This window comes from Hetaerina americana, unplaced genomic scaffold (genome assembly GCF_022747635.1).
Source record: "Hetaerina americana unplaced genomic scaffold, ioHetAmer1.1.p SCAF_38, whole genome shotgun sequence".
In the NCBI taxonomy this organism is placed as follows: domain Eukaryota; kingdom Metazoa; phylum Arthropoda; class Insecta; order Odonata; family Calopterygidae; genus Hetaerina; species Hetaerina americana.
The window spans coordinates 2,320,757-2,346,366 of NW_027286963.1; the positions used below are offsets into that span (position 1 = coordinate 2,320,757).

At 35.5% G+C, this 25,610-nt stretch overlaps 2 protein-coding genes across 5 annotated transcripts in view; both read right to left on the minus strand.

The window, feature by feature from the left end:
- The window catches only part of LOC139691587 (amyloid beta precursor protein binding family B member 2-like), a 400,834-nt gene extending 395,411 nt beyond the window's left edge, over window positions 1–5,423 (minus strand). For both annotated transcript variants that reach the window (XM_071589484.1, XM_071589483.1), the window contains exons 1-2: window positions 5,275–5,423; window positions 4,968–5,019 (exon numbers count right to left, since the gene is read on the minus strand). The gene's annotated coding sequence lies outside the window, so the exon portion shown is untranslated. The remainder of the gene's footprint in view (window positions 1–4,967; window positions 5,020–5,274) is intronic.
- A 12,311-nt stretch (window positions 5,424–17,734) lies between these two features.
- The window catches only part of LOC139691578 (CD151 antigen-like), a 392,922-nt gene continuing 385,046 nt past the window's right edge, over window positions 17,735–25,610 (minus strand). For all 3 annotated transcript variants that reach the window (XM_071589463.1, XM_071589462.1, XM_071589464.1), the window contains 3 exons: window positions 24,742–24,915; window positions 21,112–21,297; window positions 17,735–18,561 (listed from right to left, as the gene is read on the minus strand). In XM_071589463.1, coding sequence (XP_071445564.1) covers window positions 18,412–18,561; window positions 21,112–21,297; window positions 24,742–24,915 — 510 coding nt within the window. In that variant the 3' untranslated portion in view covers window positions 17,735–18,411. The remainder of the gene's footprint in view (window positions 18,562–21,111; window positions 21,298–24,741; window positions 24,916–25,610) is intronic.

Below are 25,610 nucleotides of genomic sequence, written 5' to 3' on the forward strand. Positions count from 1 at the left end.
AAGTTTTCCCATGATCACCCTTGATATTGAATGTGTAAATTTGAGAAGAGGTAGTTTATGAATACATGAAGGTAGGATAAGTTATCGCTGTGATTTGCATATGGCATTACTATACTTTACGAGAAGAAAGAGGGTCTGATAAGGATACAAACTACTACAAAGAAAGAGGATGAACAAGTAAATAATGACAATCAACAAGATTAAAACTAATATAATAGTTCATAGTCGAAGAAGGTATGATAATCTGAAGTTTACACTAGGGTATGACACACTAGAACAAATGGAAGAGCTTTCCTATTCAGGCAGCAAGATCGTTAGCGACGGGAGAAGCAATAAGAATATAGAAGGAGTGGCAAAGAAATCTTACTATCAGAAGAAATTACTCCCAACAGTAATTAATATTAGCATGGGCATAACAAAATGATTCACTTAAAATTATACATTAAGTGTTCTTTTCCGCTCATGTGCGACTAAGACCAGTTTTTATAATGTCTCATTAAATCAAACTATAGTATAGTCGATGCAAACATTTACTTAAAGTGGAGATTAACCGAAAAATCTAATTTTATAAAACAAATAAGATTGGTCATAAGTAAACGTAAACATTGTAACCAAAGAAATATCATCGGTTGGCAGTTATATAGAGAGCTATTTAACCATTTCGCTGCTATTAACGTACCTAGTACAAACCTGGGACAGTAATAGTTGTATAGAAAAGAAGACTGGAGGAGATTGAAATGTGGTGCTACATTAGAACGAGGAAAATAAAATGGATAGAAGAGGAATGAGTGAAGAAGTACATACCTCGAAGAGTTAGTGAAGAGACAAATCCTATGGAGGCTATATGGACCTACCCTAGGGTATGATAGTTTATTTGAAGACCATCACTGAAGGAAACATTCGAGGGGAAGAATTATGTAGAGCAAGGATTGACACAAGATGCTGGTAGCGGAAAATGTCATAGGGAAGAGCAATAAGGGATTTAAGACATTATGTAGATCAGAGCAGTATACAGTTTGTTGAGATTTCAAAAACCACTCCTTTGATTGATAACCCATGACAATGAAGACATAACATAAGTAATACCATGAATCGAGTGATCCTTGACGACGTGTCAATAAAATAATATGGTTTTCATGCAATTCTTATTGTAATAGATGTATTGCAGTAAAGGGTAATTTACATCCGAATAAAAAGGAACATTTTAGCATTTCTATCTCATTCCATTAAAATATTTTAGAAAATTTTTTTGAGGCACACTATATGGGTATCTACATCATTAAAATTTCACCGTGGTACCTCAATTTTTAAGAGTATTTCTTGCTAATGCTACTGTTATTCTGTTTGAATCATAGACTTTAATTACATAATATTAATAATACAAAATAATAAACATACTGCTGCATTCTTAAATAGCCGCCTGGCCACATATGTTTTAAACATAGAATTGTAAAATTATTTTACATCATTAATTTCAAGAAGAAAACGTCGTTTCAAAACCCTTGACGAGAAGGAATGATTTTTTAAGTCAATAGCTGTAAAAATTATTTAAACATGGTATTTCATATATATTATACGTATAAATCTAATTTCCAATCTATGTCTCTGTGATCCATGTGTCTAATGCATAAGTGAATGAGATGGTAGCATTTTTTTGGAATGTTTGATTGCAAGGAGTAGAATAAGGATGTAGAGAACTCTAACTAACATTGGCATTAACATTTTATTTCTGAAGTACCATAAACCTTAACAAACCAGCTGATCGGAATAGACCTTTGGGGTGCAGGACATTCAACACTCCTCAAAGTACATCAAGATTAGTATTATAATACAAAATCCACCACCAATTCCCCACGTACGGCTCACGTCCTGTACTGACCAGTGGCACATATTGCAACCGAGTCATAAATCATATTACTTATACAACTACAGGGTGCGGCATTTAAATCCGGACAAACACGTGCTTCCTCGAATGAGATTTCCTCGCCAGGTTTGCAAAACCTTCCCCAGAGAATGTACTCCACACTTCTATGTAACATCTCCGCCTTTTTTTTGTTATGACTGTTTACTAGATGCCCAAAGGAACGCTCACCACGGACACTTTCGATAATAGCGGCTCTTCAATTGTACTCCGCACTTGTGCATAACATCTCCATCTTTTTCAAGGTTATGACTGTTTACTAGATGCCTATACCTTTCAAGAACGCCAATCGCAACCTCCAGCGGAACTATGATATGGGGGAAAATTCAAATTGAAATATGTCCTGATAGAACTGCCAAACCCTGGGTACAGATATTTAATTCAACAGTGAAATAAAACTGTTTGGAGCAATTCTGCCTATCTTTTTAAAAGGGCAAGATTTTTTTAAGAAAGGCCTATCTCAATAAAAAGGCATTAACATGACTTTTTGTCATAATTTTACAAAAGATAAGGGTTTATCCAAAACCTGACAGCTCAGAGGAAGGGGGGGAGTCACATGTATTGTAACTCAACAGAGAATTTTGCTAAATTAGAATGACAAAAGCAAGCTACTTCGCAAAACTAAAAAGTCCAAAGCCTAGAGACAAGTTTACACTGAAAACAGTAATGAAAATACAGAAAATTGAAATTAAGTCAGGTGCATGCAATAATATTGCAGAAAGTTAGTGACATGGAGTGAAATTGGAAAAAATATTGTTCAAAAATCCCATTAAAACCCTGTTTCATAATGTCTCCTTAAATCAAATCGTTAGGGACCACGTGTACATTAACTTATCTTGGAGTTTACCAACAAATTAATTTTTTTAATAAAAATTTTATGCACAAATTAATTATTATCATCATTGAATCTGAACAACATAACCATTGTAATATCATCTGTAAGTTATACAACTGTTTAGGGGTCAGTTTTGAATTTAAATATCCACCTAAAACAGAATTTTGACCTCAACCAGAGGTCAAAGTTAACCTTCTGCTAAACAACACATGAAACATGACCTAAATCACAAAAGATAATATTTAAGCATCATGTACTACTGATGCAACTAGGGTTTACAAGTATATACATTGAAAAATTAGCAGCATGAGAATTTAAGAAGAGTTGTCTATCTCCCTACTACTTTGACCATCTTGATCAAAGGAACATTGGAAGAAGATGGGCATTAGGAAAATGAGTTTCACAAGGAGGGAATTGATGACAGGGATGCTGAGTAAGGCTTTTAAGAAAAGACTTAATTCTTTGAATGTCGGGATCAAGATGGTGCCGAGGCTAACGTACTGGCTTACCACCCAGAGGGCCCGGGTTCAAATCCCGGCGGTGTTGAATATTTTTCAGTGGTATCTTGATCCCTACTTGAGATGCTTTGTGGAGGGCACTTTGAGGGAGTACGCCGTCCATCGGATGGGACATTAAGCTGCAGACCTATTGGTGCCTTTCAACAAGAGTAGGCTAATGCCAATGCTGGGTTTCTCTTCATCCTTTCCTCTCCATCCCTAATGGCACAAATGACCTCAGCTGTCGGTCGCCTCCCCTAAATACTACTACTAACTTAAAATGTAAAACTTCAATATGGAGCACGGTTTTGTACGATGAGGAAACATACTTGTTGAAGCGAAATGATGGGCATGGCATGAACAGAAAGGAAAACAAATGGTTAGGCTAGGAAGTCCTAGGCATGGTGAGAGGGGAGGAGAGAGGATTGTTGAGAGAAATCCAAAGGAGGCAGGAAAGGTTGATGCAGAACAATTTGATTGGCAATGGGATGTTGAAGACTGTGAAATAAAGGGAAGAATGTTAGGCAAGCGAGGTAGGGATGTTGGATGGAATGAAGGAAGTTTGCAGAATTGAATAAGGGTCTATTGCTGTGGAGGATTTCTGGATATGTTTTGCTAGACAAGGCTCAGAAATGTAGCTGTGGTTATTGTACCCATTTAAAACCTACGTTAAATGGTAAAATAACAATAACAATAGTTGAAAATAAGATTTTTTTCGTTTTCAAATCTCTGAAAATGATTGTCAATATGCAATTCAATCACAGAAAAAATTAAAAAATGCTAGAAAAGTATTTCAAAATCTCAAAATGAAAACTATAATGAGTATTATTCATGATTTCATGCCAATGATTATTCATATGCAATCAGGGGGATGTGATGGTAATACTTATTTTCTAAAATTTTCTGTGGGGTGATTTTCTAATGTGTTACGATAGTTTCCACAAATGCACTCTTAACACTTGAGGTTTGTAGATAACACAGGTCACCAGAAATGTTGCAAGTCCCTACATTTCAGGGATTCCGAACTTGAGTTGAAAATACAAGAACCATGCAAAAATAACTAATCTAATACCCTGTTGAACATTGTTCCTATGGATTGAGCATTGCCTCTCGAATATTGTCCCAAATTGTCAAATTGAATCAAAATAAAATGCTAATAAATCGAGAATTTGAAAGTAAATTGATGCAAAAGCAAAGGCAAATATTCATTTCAATAATATGAATTTCTAGAGTACCTGGGAGGTCGTAAATTCTCCAACAAATGTAACTATTTCTCTGATACCTAATTCAAAACATAAACTGAACTATATCTACTTATACTGTAGGTAACTTCATGGTAATTACCTGAAATAAAAAATTACACATTCAATTATATATCTACCATTTATTAAGGGGGCGTGGCTGATTTCTAACACTGGGCACGCACAGCTATAGTGGGATTCTAAGTCAGTTTGAGATTTCGCAAATCAAAAAATTGAAAACGCTCTACACAGGCATTAAAATATCACAAAACTACTTAATAATGCTGGGTTTCATCGGAAAATTTAACATAAAATATGGACGCTTAAACACTCCTCCAGCTGACTTAGTGAATTGCACACCAATAACAAAGTAGAAACGGGGGCGAGAATTTGGACTGCTAGGGGTCAGTGGGTGAGTTTACATGATTACTAGGTGACCAGTTTACCACTTGGCCTAGTAAAAAAGCACTTACCTTATCTATGACAACGAGCAGATCAACTTGAAAGCCCTGTTAGTTCGCAGACCTGTAGCGAAAAGCATGATGTACATTCGAGGTTAATAATCAATACCATGTAAAAGACATAATGTAGAATATCACTTCACATATTGTTCACACGAAATTCAAATAAAATCACTGGAATATACTTTAACGTTCAAATAACAAATGTTCAACACATAAAACCTAATAAGTAAATCAAATGATTTCAGTTGCTCTCATCACTAATAAAACTGAATGGATACGGCACTGGTAATAAAGTGGATGGATTGGGTGCACATACCGTTCGGTACACGCTACAAGCTTCAATTACGCTCGGTAATTGTATCTTCGTTCTTCCTGCTAATATAATTAACTAAAACATCACACTAAGTCCGAATTACATCCGCAATTACAGTTTACGTGATTTATCCCCTCACACAAAATAATGCACCAAATGCCGTGGCGTCAGTTAGCGCCTCTACGGGCTGCGCCTGCAACCAAGTGCTTACCAACCTTTATTATTTGGCGCACCTTACAAATTTAATCGCTACCAAACAAAGCATTTGTGTGAATTTGTAACTTGAAGTTTACTAGTTATTGATGCAGTTAACGGGATAATTGTAGTGAGTGAAAATTTAAAAAGCTATATTATATTACGGTCACAGGGTAAACAATAGTTCCTGTTGATTCCATTATTTAAAATGTTGACTACTTTTGGATATTGTCAGTAATGATTGCATTCAATCTTGCATTGTAATAAATCCTAAATTACTTGAATGATTGATTAACGGCTTTTATTATTAGATTCATTCTATTCTTACCTTCGTCCTTGAATGTTATGTTTGTTTCAAATTATCCTTAGCTATGAAAACAAACTAATAAATTCATTTTTCAAAGTTGGAAATGAAAAAATGGTAACTTTGTGATTCAACTGAAAATTTAATACGACATGACCCGGGTTTCGATGCTCAACATCATCTTCAGGTGGCAACTCTTACAGACATCCGTCTACATGCATATACTACACTCAGGTAAGAGAGGGGAGGTGAGAGGGTCGGAGGGTGGGTGGAGTAAGGAAGTGAGCTGACACTGAAACAAATGAAGTGAAATGATATTGAACGTCGAAATGCAGGTCGTTTCAGTGGAATCACAAAGTTACTATTTTTTCATTTCCAATATGAATCAATGCCATAAAGTTGCGCTGGAAACCATCAATTGCATTTTTTTAAGGTTTAAAATTATTAATGATACTGTTATTAATTCATTAAAAATTTTGGAACAGATGACATTTGCATAGCAATCAACCTGAAATTTCATAGTAGAGGGTAGAGCTTTTTTTTCAATAAGCTCACTGATGCCTCAAACTCATGAACAAAGTGCATAATACATTATGTGAACTTTGCATAGTCATTGTAATCTAGTCCTTTTCTAAGTGCCTATGGTAGTCCTTACGATGATTCAACCATTAAGATCATGCAATTAGAAAACCACACAGCTTAATTGAAGCTTAGGATGCTAGAGACTGTATTTTATCATTGAACCCTGCGAGGAATAGTCAAATGCTTTTCCTACTAGATCACTATGATATCAAATTATAGCTTTAATTACCATTTCACTAGGGATTGTGTTAATATAGATTTTTTTTATTTTTAGGATTAACAGGCACTGATCACAATAATTTTAATTCTTATTATTAGTGTGGTAAGATTTCCAACAGTCATATAATACATACTTTATAAAATTTGAAAGGGTGAACTCAATCCAATAAAGCAAGAGATGTATTGAAGTTACATCAGAATTTAAAAAGTAATACTGCTATTTATGAGGGAAAATTTTAGATGGAGAGGTGGGATTAAATGAAGTCTGATATTGGCCTATCCAACATTTAGGGGTGTGGCATTGGCCATTATAAAAAATAGGAAGGAGGAGTTTACAGTGGATGAGACACAATATTGGAAGAGGAGAATGGATGGGATTATTGTAATTTGAGGTGATGCTGTTGGGGAAGATAACACATAGATGGAATACAGCATGTTTTGCATTTTGTGTTAAAAAAAGGAAAAGGTTCCCATTCCTTGTGTCAGTTATTGTTACCCTGGAAGATCTGGTACCCTAAAAATCACACAGCTTGGGTGGAGCTGAGGGTGCCCACTGAGACTTGCCTGGCTATTGAGCCTGAACCCTTAATTGACCTGCCGATATCATACCATAACGAAACCTAAGTCGTAAATAAAAAATTTCTATGTGGAAAAGCCAAGTCGTTTATTTTCAATTTCAAAATGTTAAAGAGTAATAAAAAAATTTTTAGTGGAAATTTTTTAAGATTAAGCATTTACCATGCAAATAGTGGCAATAAAAAACCTTATATCAATCTCAAAAACACTTCCCCGCCATTCAAGTTTCAAAACCCATCCTATGTATCATTAATCATCTCATTTGGGAGTTAACCGTTCAGAAAAAGGTGAAACTTCTGGTGATAACATCAATTTATAGGGTACAAATACCCTTGGAAAAGCTTTGATTAAACCATTGTCAGGAGCTGCTGTTGATGACAGACAATGTTTCAGAATACTTTCCTTCATGTTTATCTTCATGAGGTACAAAAAATATTCAACTAAGTTAAGACAACATTGTTATGAGGGCATTATCTTTAGAGTAAGTACATTTGCTTTGTATCTCAATTGCTAAACATTATTTGTACAAATTCCAAAGAAACTGTGGGAGATACTGCAACAGTTACATTTCACGGAGTCATCCTCTAATAAGCATTTCAATGCAACAATTTGAGCGTGTAAAAATTATAAAGTTGACCTCCCATCATATTGAGAACCCACTGCTCCTACAATGAGCCTTGGCTTCTGGGAACTACTCTGAAATGGAAATGTAACCCAAAGAATAGTATTCCTATTGTCACTTCCCAAAAATATGTAATAATTGGGGACCTTTATGAGTGGTATTTCATACAATAAGTTCAATCTGAATATTGGTGGACCACAACCTTCCTTAATTCACAATCCTATCTTAATTCTCATCAGTCCCGATTAATCTAATATTTTAACTCTATTTATCTGGTGAAAACATTTTTCATAGAGTCATGGGATTATGCACATATAAATTTTTCTTCTATTATGGTTCAAACAAACCTATAACCTCTCAAGGTCTCAAATCAATGTCTAGTTCCAAAGAAACTGCGGGAGATGCCTCAACAGTAACTTTTAACGGAGTCATCCGCTAATGTGCATTTCAATGCAACAATTTCAGAGTGTAAAAATCATTCCCAGTCAAGGCGAATGATTTTTACACTCTGAAATTCTTGCATCAATGTCTAGTTCTTCATTCCAGAAGAGTAGTTCAAATGCTGAGTACAGGGGTTCAGAAAATAAAATTACCGTTATCACCAGAGTTTCCTTAACCCCTCAGCGCGGTTCTTGGTACCTGATATGTCGCAGTCAGCAGGCCTTATCCATGTATGCCCCACTCCGCTCTCTCGGTTTTGAATTTTTTTCAGCAGCGCCATCAAATTGTTTAAATATCTATGATTGTCCTTGGCTTCTTAGATAATAATTCTTACTAATCTTTTTGTTTCAGCTATATGTGGGTCGCAGTAGTCCAGGGGGTAGAGCGTTGGACTACTGACTGGAGGATCCCGGGTTCAATGTGTCCCGGGCTATGTGATTTTTCGGGTACCAGGTCTTCCTAGGAACCATAACTGGCACAGGGAAAGAAACTAGCCACCCTACCCTGATCTGTGAATTTCACACGCTGTATAGGGCTTAGTACTGGGTGAACTCTACCATCACCTACCAAACCGGCCTTCTGGTTGATCACTGTGTTTATGGTTTTCATAAATCCTTCTGCTTCAGCTACATGAATAGGCACTCTTAAAGGAGGATAAATCTATTAAGTCTGTTGTCATGAGATGAGCGAGTTATTTGCATCAACGCTTTGTCCTCAGGTTCTCTCCGTCTTGCTTGATATGATCTCCCAATCTATTTCCTCTGGAACCATTTATAAGGTATTCTTTCTTTTTGTTCCGTCATAACAGTTGCGAGGGCAAAAGTCCTCACCACCATCAAAGAGAAGTGAAAAAGCCTTGTGCCTTGTATGTAGCCCCCATCATGGATTACAAGAGGGATAAGCTTTTTTGAGTGAAGATAGAATAGAGACTTTAGTAGAACACCTAGACGGAGAAAGAGAAATGAGTATTTGATGTATTAGTGCAAGTTCAAGTGAGAAATATTGGTTGAGAGTCAATTGGTTGAAAAGATATGGCTGACCGGGAAGAAGTCCAGGCCTCAAAGAAGAAGTCAGGTGTGCTCCACACAGGGTAATAGGTGGGATACAGTGAACTGGTGCACTGACTGCAGTGTATGCCCATATTTAGAGGATTGTTTCAAATTATATCACAAAAAACTGAACTTTTAGAAAGTAGTTTTGAAACTTAAAGGCAAATAAAGAAGTGAAAAATAAAATATAATGTAAGTAAAATTTTTAATAAATAGAATAAGCAATTTAACATGAGGGAAATTATTTTTAAAAGTTTTTAGAATAAATATTTTAAAAGAAATATAAATTATTTTCAACAATGCTGCAATAGGGAGAGATTTTAGAAAAATTAAATACCGCGAGTGGGGGCCAAGCATTTAAATATATCTATACCGGCTGGAGGGATTACAGAGCTAAATGTGGATGAGGAATATGAGCAGAATTAAAGAAAATCTGTTTTTCCATTGCTTGCGATAGGTATTTAGTTTGCCAGTGATAGTTAACTTGTCCAGAAAATTAGTGCTTGATATCATTCCTATTTAGTTATTCGTGAGTGTGACAGAAACTCTTCTACAGTGGGAATTAGCATGTTTTCTCTTTACTACATGAAATCCTTAAATCCCAAATATATTTTTCTTATGGTTGGTCAATTCACTCACCAAGTACAAGGGTAGTTCTTTTTCTGAAAGGAATACTAAATGGAGCCTATACAAACTTTACAAAGTCATCAACTGAATTTTTTCTACATAATCCAATTAGAATTCATAATGTTGTATCTAATTTTAAAATTATATCAGTTCCCTTGTTACACAACTACTTTGAAGTTTCATATCCTTTAGTAGGTCCAATAGACTGATTCAACTAATTATGTAAATCATATTTCCTGGCCACATAAGATTCACTGGGATTTTTTAGAATAGAATTTACGAAAAATACTTGAATTAGACGGAAAAGATTAAAGTATTTTGATGCTAATACTTACAATACATAGAAAATTGAATTTTTACGTGAAATAATCAACAGCTCCATGTATGGCAACATTTATTGAACGTAAAAATCTAGAAATTCTTCATCACTGGGCCAAAATGCCTTTCAGCTGCGTAGTTACAATGCTCTGAAGCATTATTCATGACTTCAAGTTTAATACTGTATGACAAAATACTGTATGATAGTCTTCTATCTCTTAAGATCCCAATAAGTTATTATCATTTTAATTTTTATGTGAAGCTTAATTTCGGTTATTATTTTGATATTATAAAAAATTAATATTAAAAGCAACCATTTCCTATGCTACACTTTTCACTTTTATACTACTTTAGGTTAAATATCTGTAGACAAAGAGATTATCAGGAGTGTTTCAATATATGTACGTATTAGATTTGGGCAACATCCCCATTATTCCAGAGCAAATTAAGGGTCACGGCAGCACTAGATGTGAAATGTAACTAAATGTGCCATCTTGTACACATGTATGTATTAATTGGGGACTCTTTTAGGAACTAATTTCAAGGAAATATTGACATTGTATTGCTTACTACTGACTCAAAACAGCGATATTATCAAATTGTGAAATTAAGGAATCCATTTTCTATTCCTGATGCAGGACAAAATGCTCAATAGTAAGTATTTTGCTGGCAAATCCAATGTTATACCCTGGCCCATAAAGGTGCAGCCCCTTGGCGCCTTTCGTAAAGAGTAGGCTAATGCCGACGCCGGGTTTCTCTCCACCCTTCATCCTTTCCTGTCCATCTCCTATGGCGCAAATGACCTTAGCTGTCGGTCGCCTCCCCTCAAAACTACTACTACTACTACTGATTTTAATGAACATTTTGGAGTGAAAATAGTGCATCTCATGGGCAAGGAAATACTGCATTTCATTTCAATTTAAATTTAAGGAGAAATTGCAATATTTGGCAAAAGTTTTAAGAATGCCAGCCGTGAATGTTTTGGTTCTTATCAATCTGCTCTAACCCATAAGTTTTTCTCTGACTCATAGTCTCTCACACTTCTTGTGGGGTTTTCATGTTCTATAATTTTGTCTGTGATTTAATCTAATTTCAGCTTAATGTAGTCCAGTGGGTAGAGCATTGGACTGCTGACCGGAGGGTCCCGGGTTCGATTCCCGGACAAGGCACTCTGGGCATCTACAGCTCCACCCAAGCTAAAGTGATTTTTCGGGTACCAGGTCTTCCTGGGAAACCAAAACTGGCACAGGGAAAGGAACTGGCCCCCCTACCCTGATGTGTGAATTTTCACATGCCATATATATATATATATATATATATATATATATATATATATATATATATATATATATATATATATATATATATATATATATATATATATATATATATGTATATATGTATATATGTATATATGTATGTATATATATATATATATATGTATATATATATATATATATATATATATATGTATATATGTATATATATATATATATATATATATATCAAATAATATGCTGTTTGAATGATCCCTAATATAACTGCTACATCAAAATAATGTTGGCATTTATCAAGGTTTCATTTCACTCAATGATTCTCAAAAATAACTTAAAATTAAAAAATTTTTTAATTTCAACATTCATAACAATTCAATTAGTAAAACACGTGAGATTTATGTAATCACTTGATAATCGAGGTCAAAAATACTCTCATAAAATCTAAGTGCACTTTTAAATTTGTTTAGAAAGTGCCCCCATAAAATATACGAATGATAGTGCTGACAATTTCATAGCATGAGGTGGATTGGGGGTTTTCCTCTTACAAATGTTTTTCAATACCTTCATGGAGGAATTAAAAAAATGCTGAAAACGATCTTCTGTGATTTAAGGGCAACCTTTTCATTAAGGGTTACTTTGTATTCAAAAACTACCAAGCTTATTCCATTCTATCATAATCTACTTTGGAGTTCATGGAAAGTTTTTATTTCTAATTTATTTATTCATTTTTACCTTTTCCTTTGGGTGTTCTATTTTGTGTGCTGAGTCTTTATGCTGCATTTAGTTTTTTTCCAATTGATTTTTGTGTTTTTCTCTCATGACAGTTAATCAATTATATTAATGTAAAACATCCTTGAAGAATATTAGAGCGAATATTTATGTACTAACAGAAAGGAAAGTTACCATGGGAACATAATCACTTTCCTCTCTTGTATGCTCAGGGTCATAACCCCTTGCAAGAAGAGTCATCCTACATCCTCTCCGAGTGAAAAAGGCCTCATTCGGGAAATTGATAAGGTTCAATGCCGGGCAGCCCGTTTTGTAAAAAAATTCTTATGATAAAACGCAAACGTCATCGAAATGCTCATGGAGTTGGGGAGGGAATCATTGGCAGAGACACGATTCAATGCAAGATTGAAATTATTAAATAAATTCAGATCCGCATGTTTCAGCACCCAGGTCTCGCAAATTATTCGTACTCCTACATACATTGGTCGCTTGGATCATGCATATAAAATTTGGGAAATAGATGCCAGAACAAGCCGACTAAAGGGCTCCTTCTTCCCACAGAAAATACGGGATAGCAACTGCAGGGTTATAGATAGCAAAAATTCCACTTGCCACCCTTAGTGTCTAAAGAATAATTAGTTCTACATAAATGCATGCTCTTTCAATAACCTCACGTGTTTTGTTGTTAAAACCCATTCTTTCCGAATGACCTCATTTGTGTTCTTTTCATCTGTTTTTAAGTCTTCCCCTCAATCCCTCGTCCCTCTCCACGGGGGGAAATCCCTGCTACCTGCAACTTTCAGTCACATTCCCTGACTTTTACACTTTCCTCGGGGGGGTAGAGTGTTTTGTGTTGCATGTTCATGTGGAGGTGGAGTTTCGCATTCTTGCTTGTTGTGTCCTGGCTTGCGTGTTGTTGGATGGCTTTCGTGCTGCATCCTGGGGTGCAGTTGTTTGTTGGTTTATGGCATATGTGTTTGCATGAGTATTGGAAGAAAGGATTTTTGCATGAGTATTGGAAGAAAGGATTTTTGCATGAGTGTGTGTGCTGCTGTGGGTGCAGTTTTTCATGTTGTTCGTTTTGCATGTGGTATTGTTCTCTTTTATGGGTGGTGACATAACACCCCCCACCACACACCCTTTAGCCGGCTTGCGGGACATTACGCAGATGTAGATGTCGCTAAGACTTCTTCTCTCAGGTGAATTACCTCTCAATCACGCTCAATCCCTTCTGGACAAAGCCTTCAGCCAGAATTCATGCATAATTGGTCTAGTTTTTGGGGGTTGATATTTGTATTGACTTACTTTTATCTTTAGTTCACCTCAATACATCAGAGTTTCTATTTCTAGGGTGAATTGATTGTAAAATTTCTACAAACAAACATATAGATATTAGGAACTTATAATATTACCACGTTAAAATGGAAAGAAATACTAATAGATTGAAATATAATTTAGGTTTTCTGCATTTTTTTGCTTTTTGCAATCAGAAAGTTTACTCATGCTATACTGCAGGCTTCATGAGGTCAGAATGGTACACAGGTTCAGTAGAGACGACTATTTATCAAGTCCAGTTTAGTATCACTGCTGAATCATCTCAAATCACTGGTCAATGGGGAACCAATGTCTATACTTAACCTCTAACCATTCTACTCAGATGAATCCCAAGTCATAGCAAAGCAAAACAGTACCTGCCAATGCAAAAATATTACAGAAATACCAAATTTGATTTTCATTCCATTTCTATGAGTTATGAAAAGTTACATTACAAATAGGTTAAAAGTTTCAACTGAAACTGAAACTCTATTGAATTACTCACAAATAACACTTGCTGAGTATTATGCAGATGAGTTCAAGATCAATGGCAAATGTTGATCTGATTAATGACAAAGTCAATTTGACCATTAAAAAAAAACATACATCGGTCACAGCTCATTTAAGAAAAAAAAATAACTTTCAAAAATGGCAATTTTCATGGCAATTTTCTCACAAATTTAATTACATTCAATTGACAGAGTTCTATTTTGACAAATTTACAATCATTTAACAAACCAACATCAATTAAGAAAATATATATATATACAAAAGTAGTCATTTATGGAATTTTTATTTTACAAGGCAATGCATCTGCAATGTAAGTAAGTAAGTACCTACAGGGATTTAATCCTTCACAGATTCATGACAAAGTAATAAAAATATATTAATATAATGAAATATTGCACTACTTTAAGCTTTGCTCTCTCAACGTACATATACCAAAATGTGCTAAAAAATATTTTTTTTGTTCATATTTCATTATTTAAGTTTCTCGTCCATCTTGTGCACAGATAGATAGATATCCCTTATTCACAAGACCCAATAAAAATATGTTTTTTTCTTGTGGTCAGCATGACAAAAAATCACAACTGACATTAAGGTACACAAAATAGCATTTTGTACGCTTACACTTATATATATATATGTATGTATATATATGTATATATGTGTATATATATATATATGTATATATATATATGTATATATATATATATATATATGTATATATATATATATATATATATATATATATATATATATATATATATATATATATATATATGCAAAATAGAGAGTTTCTAGGAACTCCTCTACTTTATTAACGATGAAGAATTAAAATCAGATCCATTTTTACTTCAAACTGTTTAAATTAGTTGAATGTCCCCCCCCCTATCTATTTTCTTTCACATTAATAACACACACATATAATTAGGCAATGGATACATTAGGAAAGACACAACACACATCTTCCAAATCAAGCCATTGACAGTTGCTTTTAAAAAGACCGACCTTATTTTCTTTAATTGGAAATAAGAATCAAACTGGGCTTTGGCATTATCTTAGTTGACCCACCTTTACCCTTCTGTATGCAATATGGAGATATGGCGAAAAGGATGCATACCAATGGAAATTTTTATAATTTAAACAACTCCATCCATCTTCAATTTTCAATGCTTTCTTTTATCTTATCTTCTTCACTCCACCTCTGAAGCCCTAATCAGAAGCACCCTTCAGAAATTTGTATGATGCTACTAACACATGCATAGATTACACCAGCAGATGCGTAGATCACAAAGCTTACCTAACAACAACAGTTGAGATGAAAATTTCATTTTATTCACTTATTGGTTTGAAAAGCAAATCATAGTACTATCGCCACTGATGCACATTAAAAAAAAACATTTGAAACAATCTTAATAGATTTGCTAATAAATAAGCAAAGTTAAAACATTTAGAGTCATAAAAAAATCACTTTTAAAGCTTTCACATCGTCCACTGATGACACTATTAAGTGATGAAAAATTATGAGTCATCGTAAATGTTCTGTTGACCCCTATATGGCTGTACTGAGGGGAGCAATGATATTTGTTCCTGGTAGAGTCACCCATGCCATATAGGTCAATAGGTAGGAGCCAGATGAAAAATAAACCGCACAGCATCTGTCTCTCAATGAGGTGGCTGCAAAGGCATCTGACCTGTTTGAGCCAGATATTTGCATGATAATGCCACATTAAAAACACTCTTGAGGAAGGCAATGAGAAACCACCTCATATTACTAATCTCTAGAAATGAATGATGATGGGCACTATAAAGAAAATGAATCCTGGCAACTATAGGACTCAGTCCAATCGGTCATGTGTTGTGCAAAGCAGCATAGGAGGCAAAGCTTCCAAGCCATCATCTCATGAAATCCTTGCAAAGATGAAGCGACAGCAGCAGCACTGAAGGCAAAGAAAAGGACCAAACTATTTTGAAGAGGCACTTGGAATATTAGGACAATATTGAGGAAAGGAATAAGAGAATGTAAAAGGAGAGATAAAAGGAGGAAAAATAGACATTTTAGGGCTGTGCAAGGTGAGATAGAAGGACATTGGGGATTACTGGAGTGTTATTTATGGGGTAATATACAGTGGACAATGGAGGGGATGAAAGGAAGCAGGGGGTGGCATTAATATTGAATAAAAAGGTAGGAAGAAGCATTTTAAACATAGAGCAAGCAATGGATGGAATATTATTAGAAGAAGTACATGTGGAACTGACAAACTAGGTCATTATTAAGGTGCACACACCACCAAGCAATCATAGGGTGTACAATGAGTTAGAGGATGACATCGTAGATGTTCCTGCAGGGAAACACTTCATAGTGATGGGGAACTGAAAATTGACAGTAGGTGATGGAAGAGATGGTGATGAGGTAAGGGATTACTGTTTAGGTGCAGGGAATGACCATGGGGAGAATACATTAGAGTTCTGCAGGAGACAGGAGTTAACTAATCGTAATGAATCCCACATCTGGTAAATTCTTTTGGGGAATTCTACTGGACAAAGTTCTCCATTATTGCTGATGCTTCAATGGATGACCCATCCATTGTCTTCAGGACTGAGCCATCCACAGAAGTTTTGGTGGCAAGGAAGAGCTTAACCCAGTAGAATTTGCAAAAAGAATTCACCATGAGGATACGAGGGGGGGACCCAAAAATAACAAAAAGGTTGTCAAAGATTCTTTAGTTCTCAATGTATTTACATTAAATTTTGTTCACCTTCAAAGTATTCCCCATTGACCAAAATGCAAATCACCAAATGATGCTTCCATTGTTCAAAATATTTCTGAAATTCATTTATCGGGATGTCCTTTAGGCCTTCTAGTGACTTTTGTTTTACCTCCTAGTTAAATTTCAGTGATTTTATAGAGCAGTTGTATACCATGCAGCATTTATTCAGAGAACTCACTGAGACATATGACTATATTTTTTTGTTAAAAGCTCAAATAGGTAATACTTCATCCCGTTATTAGAAATAACGAAAAAATATATCAAAAATTGTTATTTATTGACATGCAGTTGAGTTGATGTGCTAAAAACATGGAGGAAAAAACAAAAAAATGGGTTTTTTCAAATTTTGAGGATGTTCCGGAGAGTAAATGGCAAATTCAACCCCACCATTTAAAAGAACAGAGAAGTATACACAAAAAATAATTATTTGAAAGTTTGCCAAAAATTACCTACATAACCTGAAAATTCTTTGTAAAATTCAAATATTTTTCCTGAGCTCAATTTTGATCCAAAAAATCTGAAAAAAATCAGAATGTTTTTAAGCATAAAAATGTATGATTATGAATTTATTCAGATTTTTTAAAGCAAAGGATCACCCAGGAAAATTTTTTTTCGAAAAAACACATTTTCTTTGCGATAGGAGACCCCTCGGGCCACCACCTAGGGAGCTAAAAATTTGGCTAAAGGGGTTTCTAAATATTTACTTTCCAGTGCCTGATCCCAAATAAGAATCCAGCCGAGTGCAGATTTTACCATCTTATCCCGCTATAGCCTTTATGGAAAATCAAGTTTTTAGTTTTGTCAGTCAGCCAGGGGATTGCCTAACTCTTCTGAATGCATTGGAGGGTTAGTGCGATAGATACCACATGAGAATAAATAAAAAATACAAAGGTTATGCTGCAGCAATTGAGGAAGAGAAAGGCTATGTTAAAAACTAAAATAGGAGTCCATGAACTAGTGCTGGTGGGTAATTTACCTAACTCAGAAGCATTTTTGACAAAAATGGACAAAGTAGTTGGGACATGAGGAGAAGAATTAAATTAGACATAGAAGGTTTCACGAGGAGGATGGAATTGATGACAGGGACGTTGAGTAAGAAATGGCTTATCAAAACTTTGAAATGGAGTGTGGTTTAGTACGGCGAAGAAACATAGTTATTGAGGCAAGATGATAGGCAATCACTGGAGGTTCTTTCAGATGTGGGTTCGGAGAAGGATGGAAAAGTTAAAGTGGACTGAAACGAAAACAAATTAGGAAGTGGAAGGGTGAAACGGGAGGAGAGGGGATTTTTGGGAGAAATATAAAGGAGGCAGGAAAGATGAATGCAAAGCATTTCCATTAGCGATGGGATGTTGAAGTCTGTGTTAAGGGGAAAGTGTTAGGCAAAAGAAAGAGTGGTTGAAATAGAATAGGCATGTTGGACGGAATGAATGGAGGAAGTATGCAGGCTTGAAGAGGGGCTTATTGTAGTGTTGGATGTCAGGTTGTGTTTTGTTGGGAGAGGCATGGGATTTATCATTGCACCATCGTTTAGCCTGAGTCCATACAAAATCTACCAAAAACGGTGGAATACTAAATAATAATAATAATAATAATCATCAATGAGCCCTTATCACTCATAATCCTTCAGCTCTCGAAGTTTGATGTAAAGGCAACACGAAAATATCATCCCAAAGACTTGCACAACACATATCCCAAGGCCTGTGGCTCCAAGGATGATTAGCTGTGACTTCAACTCCTTTGCCAGACGGTACAAGCAACCCTGCAAACATAAATGATTTTATATTCAATTTTCATGGCATTATTTAAAGAAATAAAAACAAGAAAAATGTTTGTTGTCTCCAACGTAATTTTATGGAATTCACATAATATATTGAAATGAAATTATTGAATTTGTAATTCCAGACACTTTATTTAAAAGAATTTGCTCCTGCTCTGACCAAGCCCCCCTTCCCCCTCAGAAGGTGTGTGTGTTGTGTGTGTGTGTGTGTGTGTATATATATATATATATATATATATATATATATGTATGTATATATATATATATATATATATATATATATATATATATATATATATATATATATATATATATATATATATATATATATATATATATGTATGTATATACAAAATGAGTATATATATATATACTCATATATATATACTCATTTTTATATAGAAACAGATATAAGGAAAAGGGATAGGAACACACATAAAGGACGAACAGAGGAGAGGTGGGGAAGGCGGAATCAAGCAGATCACGAATGCAAAAATATTTCCTAGACCGGGATTTGAACTCCGGATCTATCCACTTGCCTGGCGGAGGCTCTTAACCACTTGAGCTATCCAGGAAACATAATTTATACTGAGATCTGCAATGCTTTAAGCAACCAAGTGCCCCGATTCTTTGGCCTATATATAAAAATATATATATATATATATAAATATATATGTATACCAAGGTGACTTCTGTGAGGACCACCTGATGATGACATTCAATGTCGAAACCTGGGTCATTTGGGAGAGCCCTCATTGGATAATTTGGATTATTTAGACATTATTGCAGTCATTTGAATGAAAATAACGGTGTACAAGTTGGTGAATGTAGTAATAAAAAGTCATATAGCATCATAATCACAGGTCAGAGAAACAAGAATGCAAAAACATGTCAATTGATATGTAACTCAAGCTTTGTACCAATGACATTGGTGGCCAGCAAATATGGTACAACCTAAGATTAATTCATTAGCACTTCTTTAAATTGCATGGGAGTGATACAGTTCTTAGAAATATTAATGCAGAAATACTATTGTAACTAGGATGTAATAATGAACAGAGGAATATTTGATTCACATTTTCCAATGCTCTGGTGCACCCTATCCTAACCATTTAACTGTTTCTTTTGAATGATTTAAGATGACCAATGATTTTAAGATTACTTAAAAAGTTAGAGTTTTGACAATGATGGTTGGTTATAATAAAAATACACGAAACATATAAAAATATATCAATTAAGTGAAAAAAGTTAACAAGAACGTTTTTTCCTGGAATTACAATGATTAATTAAACCTCTTTATATTTAAGACTAATTATAAGCAATTACACAAGTCCTTATGAAAACTGTGAGTACATTGAAGTACTTAGACACAGATGTGACCACTCATTACTAAGTTTGCACCATTTGGATGTCATGAATTTCTAAATTGGACTAGTTACATCATATTGATCATTATTAACCATATTCACCATCAATTATCCTAAATGGTTAAAAAATTAGAGTTTTTACAGTAATTATATGAGGGTCATTCAAATAGTAAAGAGACGAATGCTCTTTCTTTTTAAAATTATTCTATGACCCTTCACCATTTTTTCAGGGTTGTTACTTGGCAACTTAGGGATGAGCTTCGAGCAGCTGTTCAATTATTTCATGTCAACATAACCTTAACATCTACAGTTCACCATGGCAAGTCCACTAGAAGACTGCACTAGGAGAGCTGGTGATGTTTCCACTCCATACTCTTGTCTTTTGGCCTCAGGATCGTAGTGATGGATCCAGACCTCATCACAAGTTAGTTCTTTCAAAAAAAGCATCTCCTCCAATCAAACTTTGTTTGTTTTAAGTCTTGACTAATGGAAAGTCTCGATTCTCTATGAGCATTAGTAAGCTGCCTGGGAACCCATATTGCACACATTTTTCCGTACTTTAAATAGTTATGAATGATATTGTGACAATTACCAAATCTTAATTGAATTTTCTTCGCTATAATTTTTACATTAATTCTTCTGTAATCACAAATAAGCCCAATGATCCTCGAATCCAAAGGTCAAGAAACTTTGACTGGACATCCACTTCAGGGTTCATCACCCACACTTGTTCGGACACTTTTAAACCGATCAACCAACTTTCTCCAACATTCTCATCGTTCATACAACTTTTCCCATATTGTACAGTGTCAACATTCTAGAGAGTATTTCACTTGGTTTTACACCTTCTGGGACTAAAAATCTAATGAGAGTGCATTGCTGTTCTAAGGTGCAATCTTCTAGTGGACTTGCCATGGTGAATTGAAGATTTTGAGGTCATGCTAACACAAAATAATCAAACAATTGATAAGAGATCATCCCAAGGTTGCCAACTGACACCGATGAAAAAATGGTACAGATTCATTGAATAGTGTTAAAATGAGAGCATTTGTTTCTTTCCTTATTGAATGACCTTCATAATTAACTTTTCATATCAGTTTGGTATCAAATTCATGTGAAATCAGGAGGATAAATACTTTATAAGGGTAACAGTAAATGAACTTACACTGCCAAATATGTTACTGGGGTGATTACTTTTGCCACAAAGAAATGACTCTGATATGCAACAGGAATCTGGAACTTTATTAAACTTCTCGTGTCTATGCTTAGCTTTCTGATGCATCATCTGGAGCTCCTTATGCCATGGGCTGAACTCCCAGTCCTCAAAACGTATCGCCCCACAACACTTGTACTGTGAACAGAAACAACAAAGTAATCCGTTAGATATTCATTCCCTACCTGCCCTTTACTAAAACTTAGGGACAAACTTATAAAATTAAATTGCCGTCATAGTTTTTGTGGAAAAGGTCATGGAAGGGTTTAGAACTCAGAAATCCTGAACAACTTGAGTAATAATTCATGATTTCCAATACACATTGCAAATAAAAATGAATTGAAAATTACTGAAAATATTATGATTCCTTTATAAGAGATATAGAGAAATAGTAAACAAAATTATGCATATAAATGAAACCCTTGCAATAGGATGGCTGGAAGTGTCACTTTGTGGAAGTGATTCATTTTGGAACAGAAAATACTTGGTTCTTCCACATATATTTTATTATTCACGACCTGGGTTTCAACTTACAAAGTCATCATCAGGTAAAGTACAGAGGACACACATCTATATACGAGGGTCATCCGGAAAGTAGTACCCGTTCGTGCCGCATGAAGTGCTGACGACGCGAGTAGCCGCTGGACGAGGTCAGATAGCTTCAGTGGCTTGTCTGCCTTCTCTGAGCCAAGTTGCGTGACGCTAGCATTGCCTGTGTTGTTTCTGTGATTGTTTACAATGTTTAAAAAAATTGAGAACGCCGCCAGTTGTGAAGTGAGGGCAGTGATTAAATTCCTCAATGCAAGAAACGTTCGCCCATGTGATATTCATCGCCAATTAAAGGAGGTGTATGGAGACAATGTAATGGACGAGTCGTCTGTTCGGCGGTGGTGTCGCAACTTCAACATAGGGAGGGGGAACACACACGACGATGAGCGTTCGGAGAGACCGTCTGTCATTACAGACCAACTGGTGAGCTCAGTTGACGAATTCGTGAGGAACGATCGGCGCGTCACAATTGATGACATCTGTGAGCATTTTCCCAATGTTTCTCGAACAATTGTTCATGAAATTGTTAAACACCATCTGCATTATGCAAAAATTTGTGCAAGATGGGTCCCTCGCGTATCTCAATGAGCTGGCGGCGAAGGACTATGCAGCAGGAATACAGAAACTTGTCACACGTTATGACAAATGCCTTAATTTGCTTGGAGATTATGTTGAGAAGTAGTTTAAAGTATCCTCTTTCAAATAAAATTTTTTATGTTTGTTAATATTTACTTTTGTGTCTTTATTTCACGAACGGGTACTACTTTCCGGATGACCCTCGTATAATAGACAAAGAAGAGGAGGGGAGTGTTAGTGAAGTAGGGGGGGGGGGTTTGGTGAAGTGGGAGGAGGGGAAAGAGAAGGGAAACTGGTGTGTGTGTATGGGGAAGAGGGGGAGAAGGCAGTTGGGTATGGCATCAGGTCTGGGAGAGGGAGAGAGGGCAGTTGGGTATGACATCAAGGGGGGAGAGGGGCTGTGGAACAGAGGGAGGTCCAGAAGGGGGAACGGGAGAAGTATGTCAGGTCATTAACTAATATACCCTTATGATGACTGCTCTTGGAAATTTGAAAGCTGTGTCTCCTCTGTACTTTACCTAATGATGACTTGCTAAGTCAAAACCTAGGTCGTGAATAATAAAATACTCGTGGAAGAACAAAGTATTTCCTTTTTTAAAGCCGTTGCAGTCATAACACTAATTAGAAACACAGTACAAAAAACACATGCACATATGACAAGAGGTTTTACTCCGGGGATGGTTTTTTTATAGGAGAAGATTGGCAACTGTTAATTTGCAATATTTTTGCCTTGGGTGGCAGGATAAAAAGCTCAATTCATTTCACGCATTCAATAAATGGCCAATGTACTTGCAATAATGCCTGCCTGCTCCTAAAAAAATATCCCCAGAAAATTGCATTTCTCAAATAAAATGCCATAGGTACCCTCAGAAAACACTGTGCAATAAAATCTTATTGTCTATTTTCCATTTAATCAATTACTTAAGACTGCTAATGCAAAGAGTATACATATAATCATGAATTTTTACCCCAGGAGTATTAGTTAAATCCTTCACATCATGTGAGCCTTGTACCCAATGCCCAAGAATCCTTTCATTCACCAAACTTGGTAAATTACAAAACCTTGCTCTTGTTGAATCTGTTGAATTTTGTTCACTGCCTATCAAACTCATTGAATCATAAAATTCATGAGATCTCTTACACAAACCCATCAAAAATTTCTTCGTTCATTTCCCAATAAATGCCCCACGATGAAACCAATTCTTTCACAGAACTGCAGGAAATGTCATACAATTTGTTTTAATTGAGTTACATGCTGATGTGTATTGAAAATGCAGGAATTACGGTGAAAATATAATTTTCCCTTACAGATATTCGAACCCAGATACCATGGTAAAATTTGGTATTTTCCTGGTGCAAGATTACGGTGAAATCTTAATGGATTTTCCACCAGGACAGGGTTTCAGCTGTCATTGTTTCGATGACCAACTCCAGGCCATCAGTTCAGTTTAGTTCAAAAGGTTTTTATCCCAAATCGTAAGGGCAAATAAAAAGTAAAAAGTACCAACCATATACACTATACAACAATATAACCAACCCTGAATTCCCATTTTTAGGAGCAACCTCTTCTTTGGGGTCTGTAGGAAAAATAAAGAGGTCAACAAAGAACGTAGCGATGGTGGATAAACCTTATTATACTTTTGCCAGGAGTGGTATTTGTCTGGGATTTGCCCATGGGCAGAGGGAAATCTACAAAACCAGACTGGAGTCATTATTTTTGCCATCTTATACAGGTATGTTTGAAGAAGGCAAGAAAAACACGTGATATCCCCGTTGAAGGGCTTTCTTTTGTAACATTATGAAGAGTTCATAGTGGATTGCGCACGCAAAATTCGTGCCTAGAAAATGTGAAAACATAAATTATGCACTGTATGCATTGTGTAGTGCTTAAATCCAGACAATTTTCAATTTGAATTTCCTGCTTTATCATTGTTCCACTGGAGGTCGCGATTGGCGTTCTTGAAAGCTATGGGCATCTAGTAAATGGTCATAACCTTAAAATGGCCGAGATGTTACTTACAAGTGTGGAGTACAATCAAAGAGCCACTAATATCGTAAGGGTTCGTGCTGGGCATTATATTTTATCGAAATAGTTCGATTCTTCGTGTTGTACCCCAGATCAACTGTTTACGATATTGTGGCCTAGTATAATTCTTTGGAGAAGTTTGGGGAAGGTCTCGCCAACCCGGCAAGGAAATATCATTTGAGGAAACGCGTGTTTGTCTGGATTTAAGTGTCACACCCTGTCTATCCTCCAGTTGGGGTAACATAAATCCTGATTGGCTGTTGATCAAGTTCTCTCTCCTCCTCCCTGCTGTCTTTATTTCTGGGGCTTCCACACTGGGCTGAAGGCATACCCTACATTTTCATTGAAGTTTTTTTCCATATCCTAAACCTCCTTTCCTCACATCCTATATCCACCTCAATGGATACATGATTAAATGGTAAAACAATCACCTCTCTCTGCATTTGGTCGATGGCATCTGTCTTCTCGGGATTCACATTGTAGTTTTGCAGAAATGTATCGTTTAAACTGAGTGAAAGTTCACCCTCCACTTGCTCTTCATAAATATAGGACAGCATGCCAACCATGGCCTCCATCAGGAATATCAGAAGCAACAGGAAGGTCAGCTGAAAAGTTAAATCATTGAACCATAAAACACTTGAATAGCCAGATGAATAGACACACTTGGAGATAAAGAAATTGTCACAGGATTACCGATACATGGGTAGATCCCAGGAGATTCCCAAGGAAAAGAAAGTTTTATGAACAATGTAACCAAAATGAATAAGAGATATGCTTATTGACGCTCAAGATTTCCATAATGACTTCTCATTTCATATTTTTAATATGACCATAAAGATCTGTCTAATAGTATATTCTAGCTGATGATAATTAAATAGTACAATATTTCAATTAAAGTCATAAAGTACTGATCATTCAGTCCTCAGCATGTACCACAACTACAATGTAAACTTCCATTGCAAATATAATTTTTCAAATCTCTTTAAAATGAACTTGTACTGGTAAGAAAGTTAAATGGATTAAAAATGATGACAAATATAAAATTATTAAAATAATAAATAAATATCAGCATCTACAAAGCCGATGAATTTCCATGACATCACGAGTATTTCCACAGATAATTAACTTGCGTTATCAGAATAGGGTGAAAAAAATAGTGTTACAGTTCTAGGGTTAATATATGCAACATGCTTAAAAAATTACAATTCCTGATTGATCATAAATGAAAAATTAATCAAGACAATTTTAATCTTTGACTGACAGGAGGTTAGCCACTCAGAGAGAGTTATAAACCAAATCC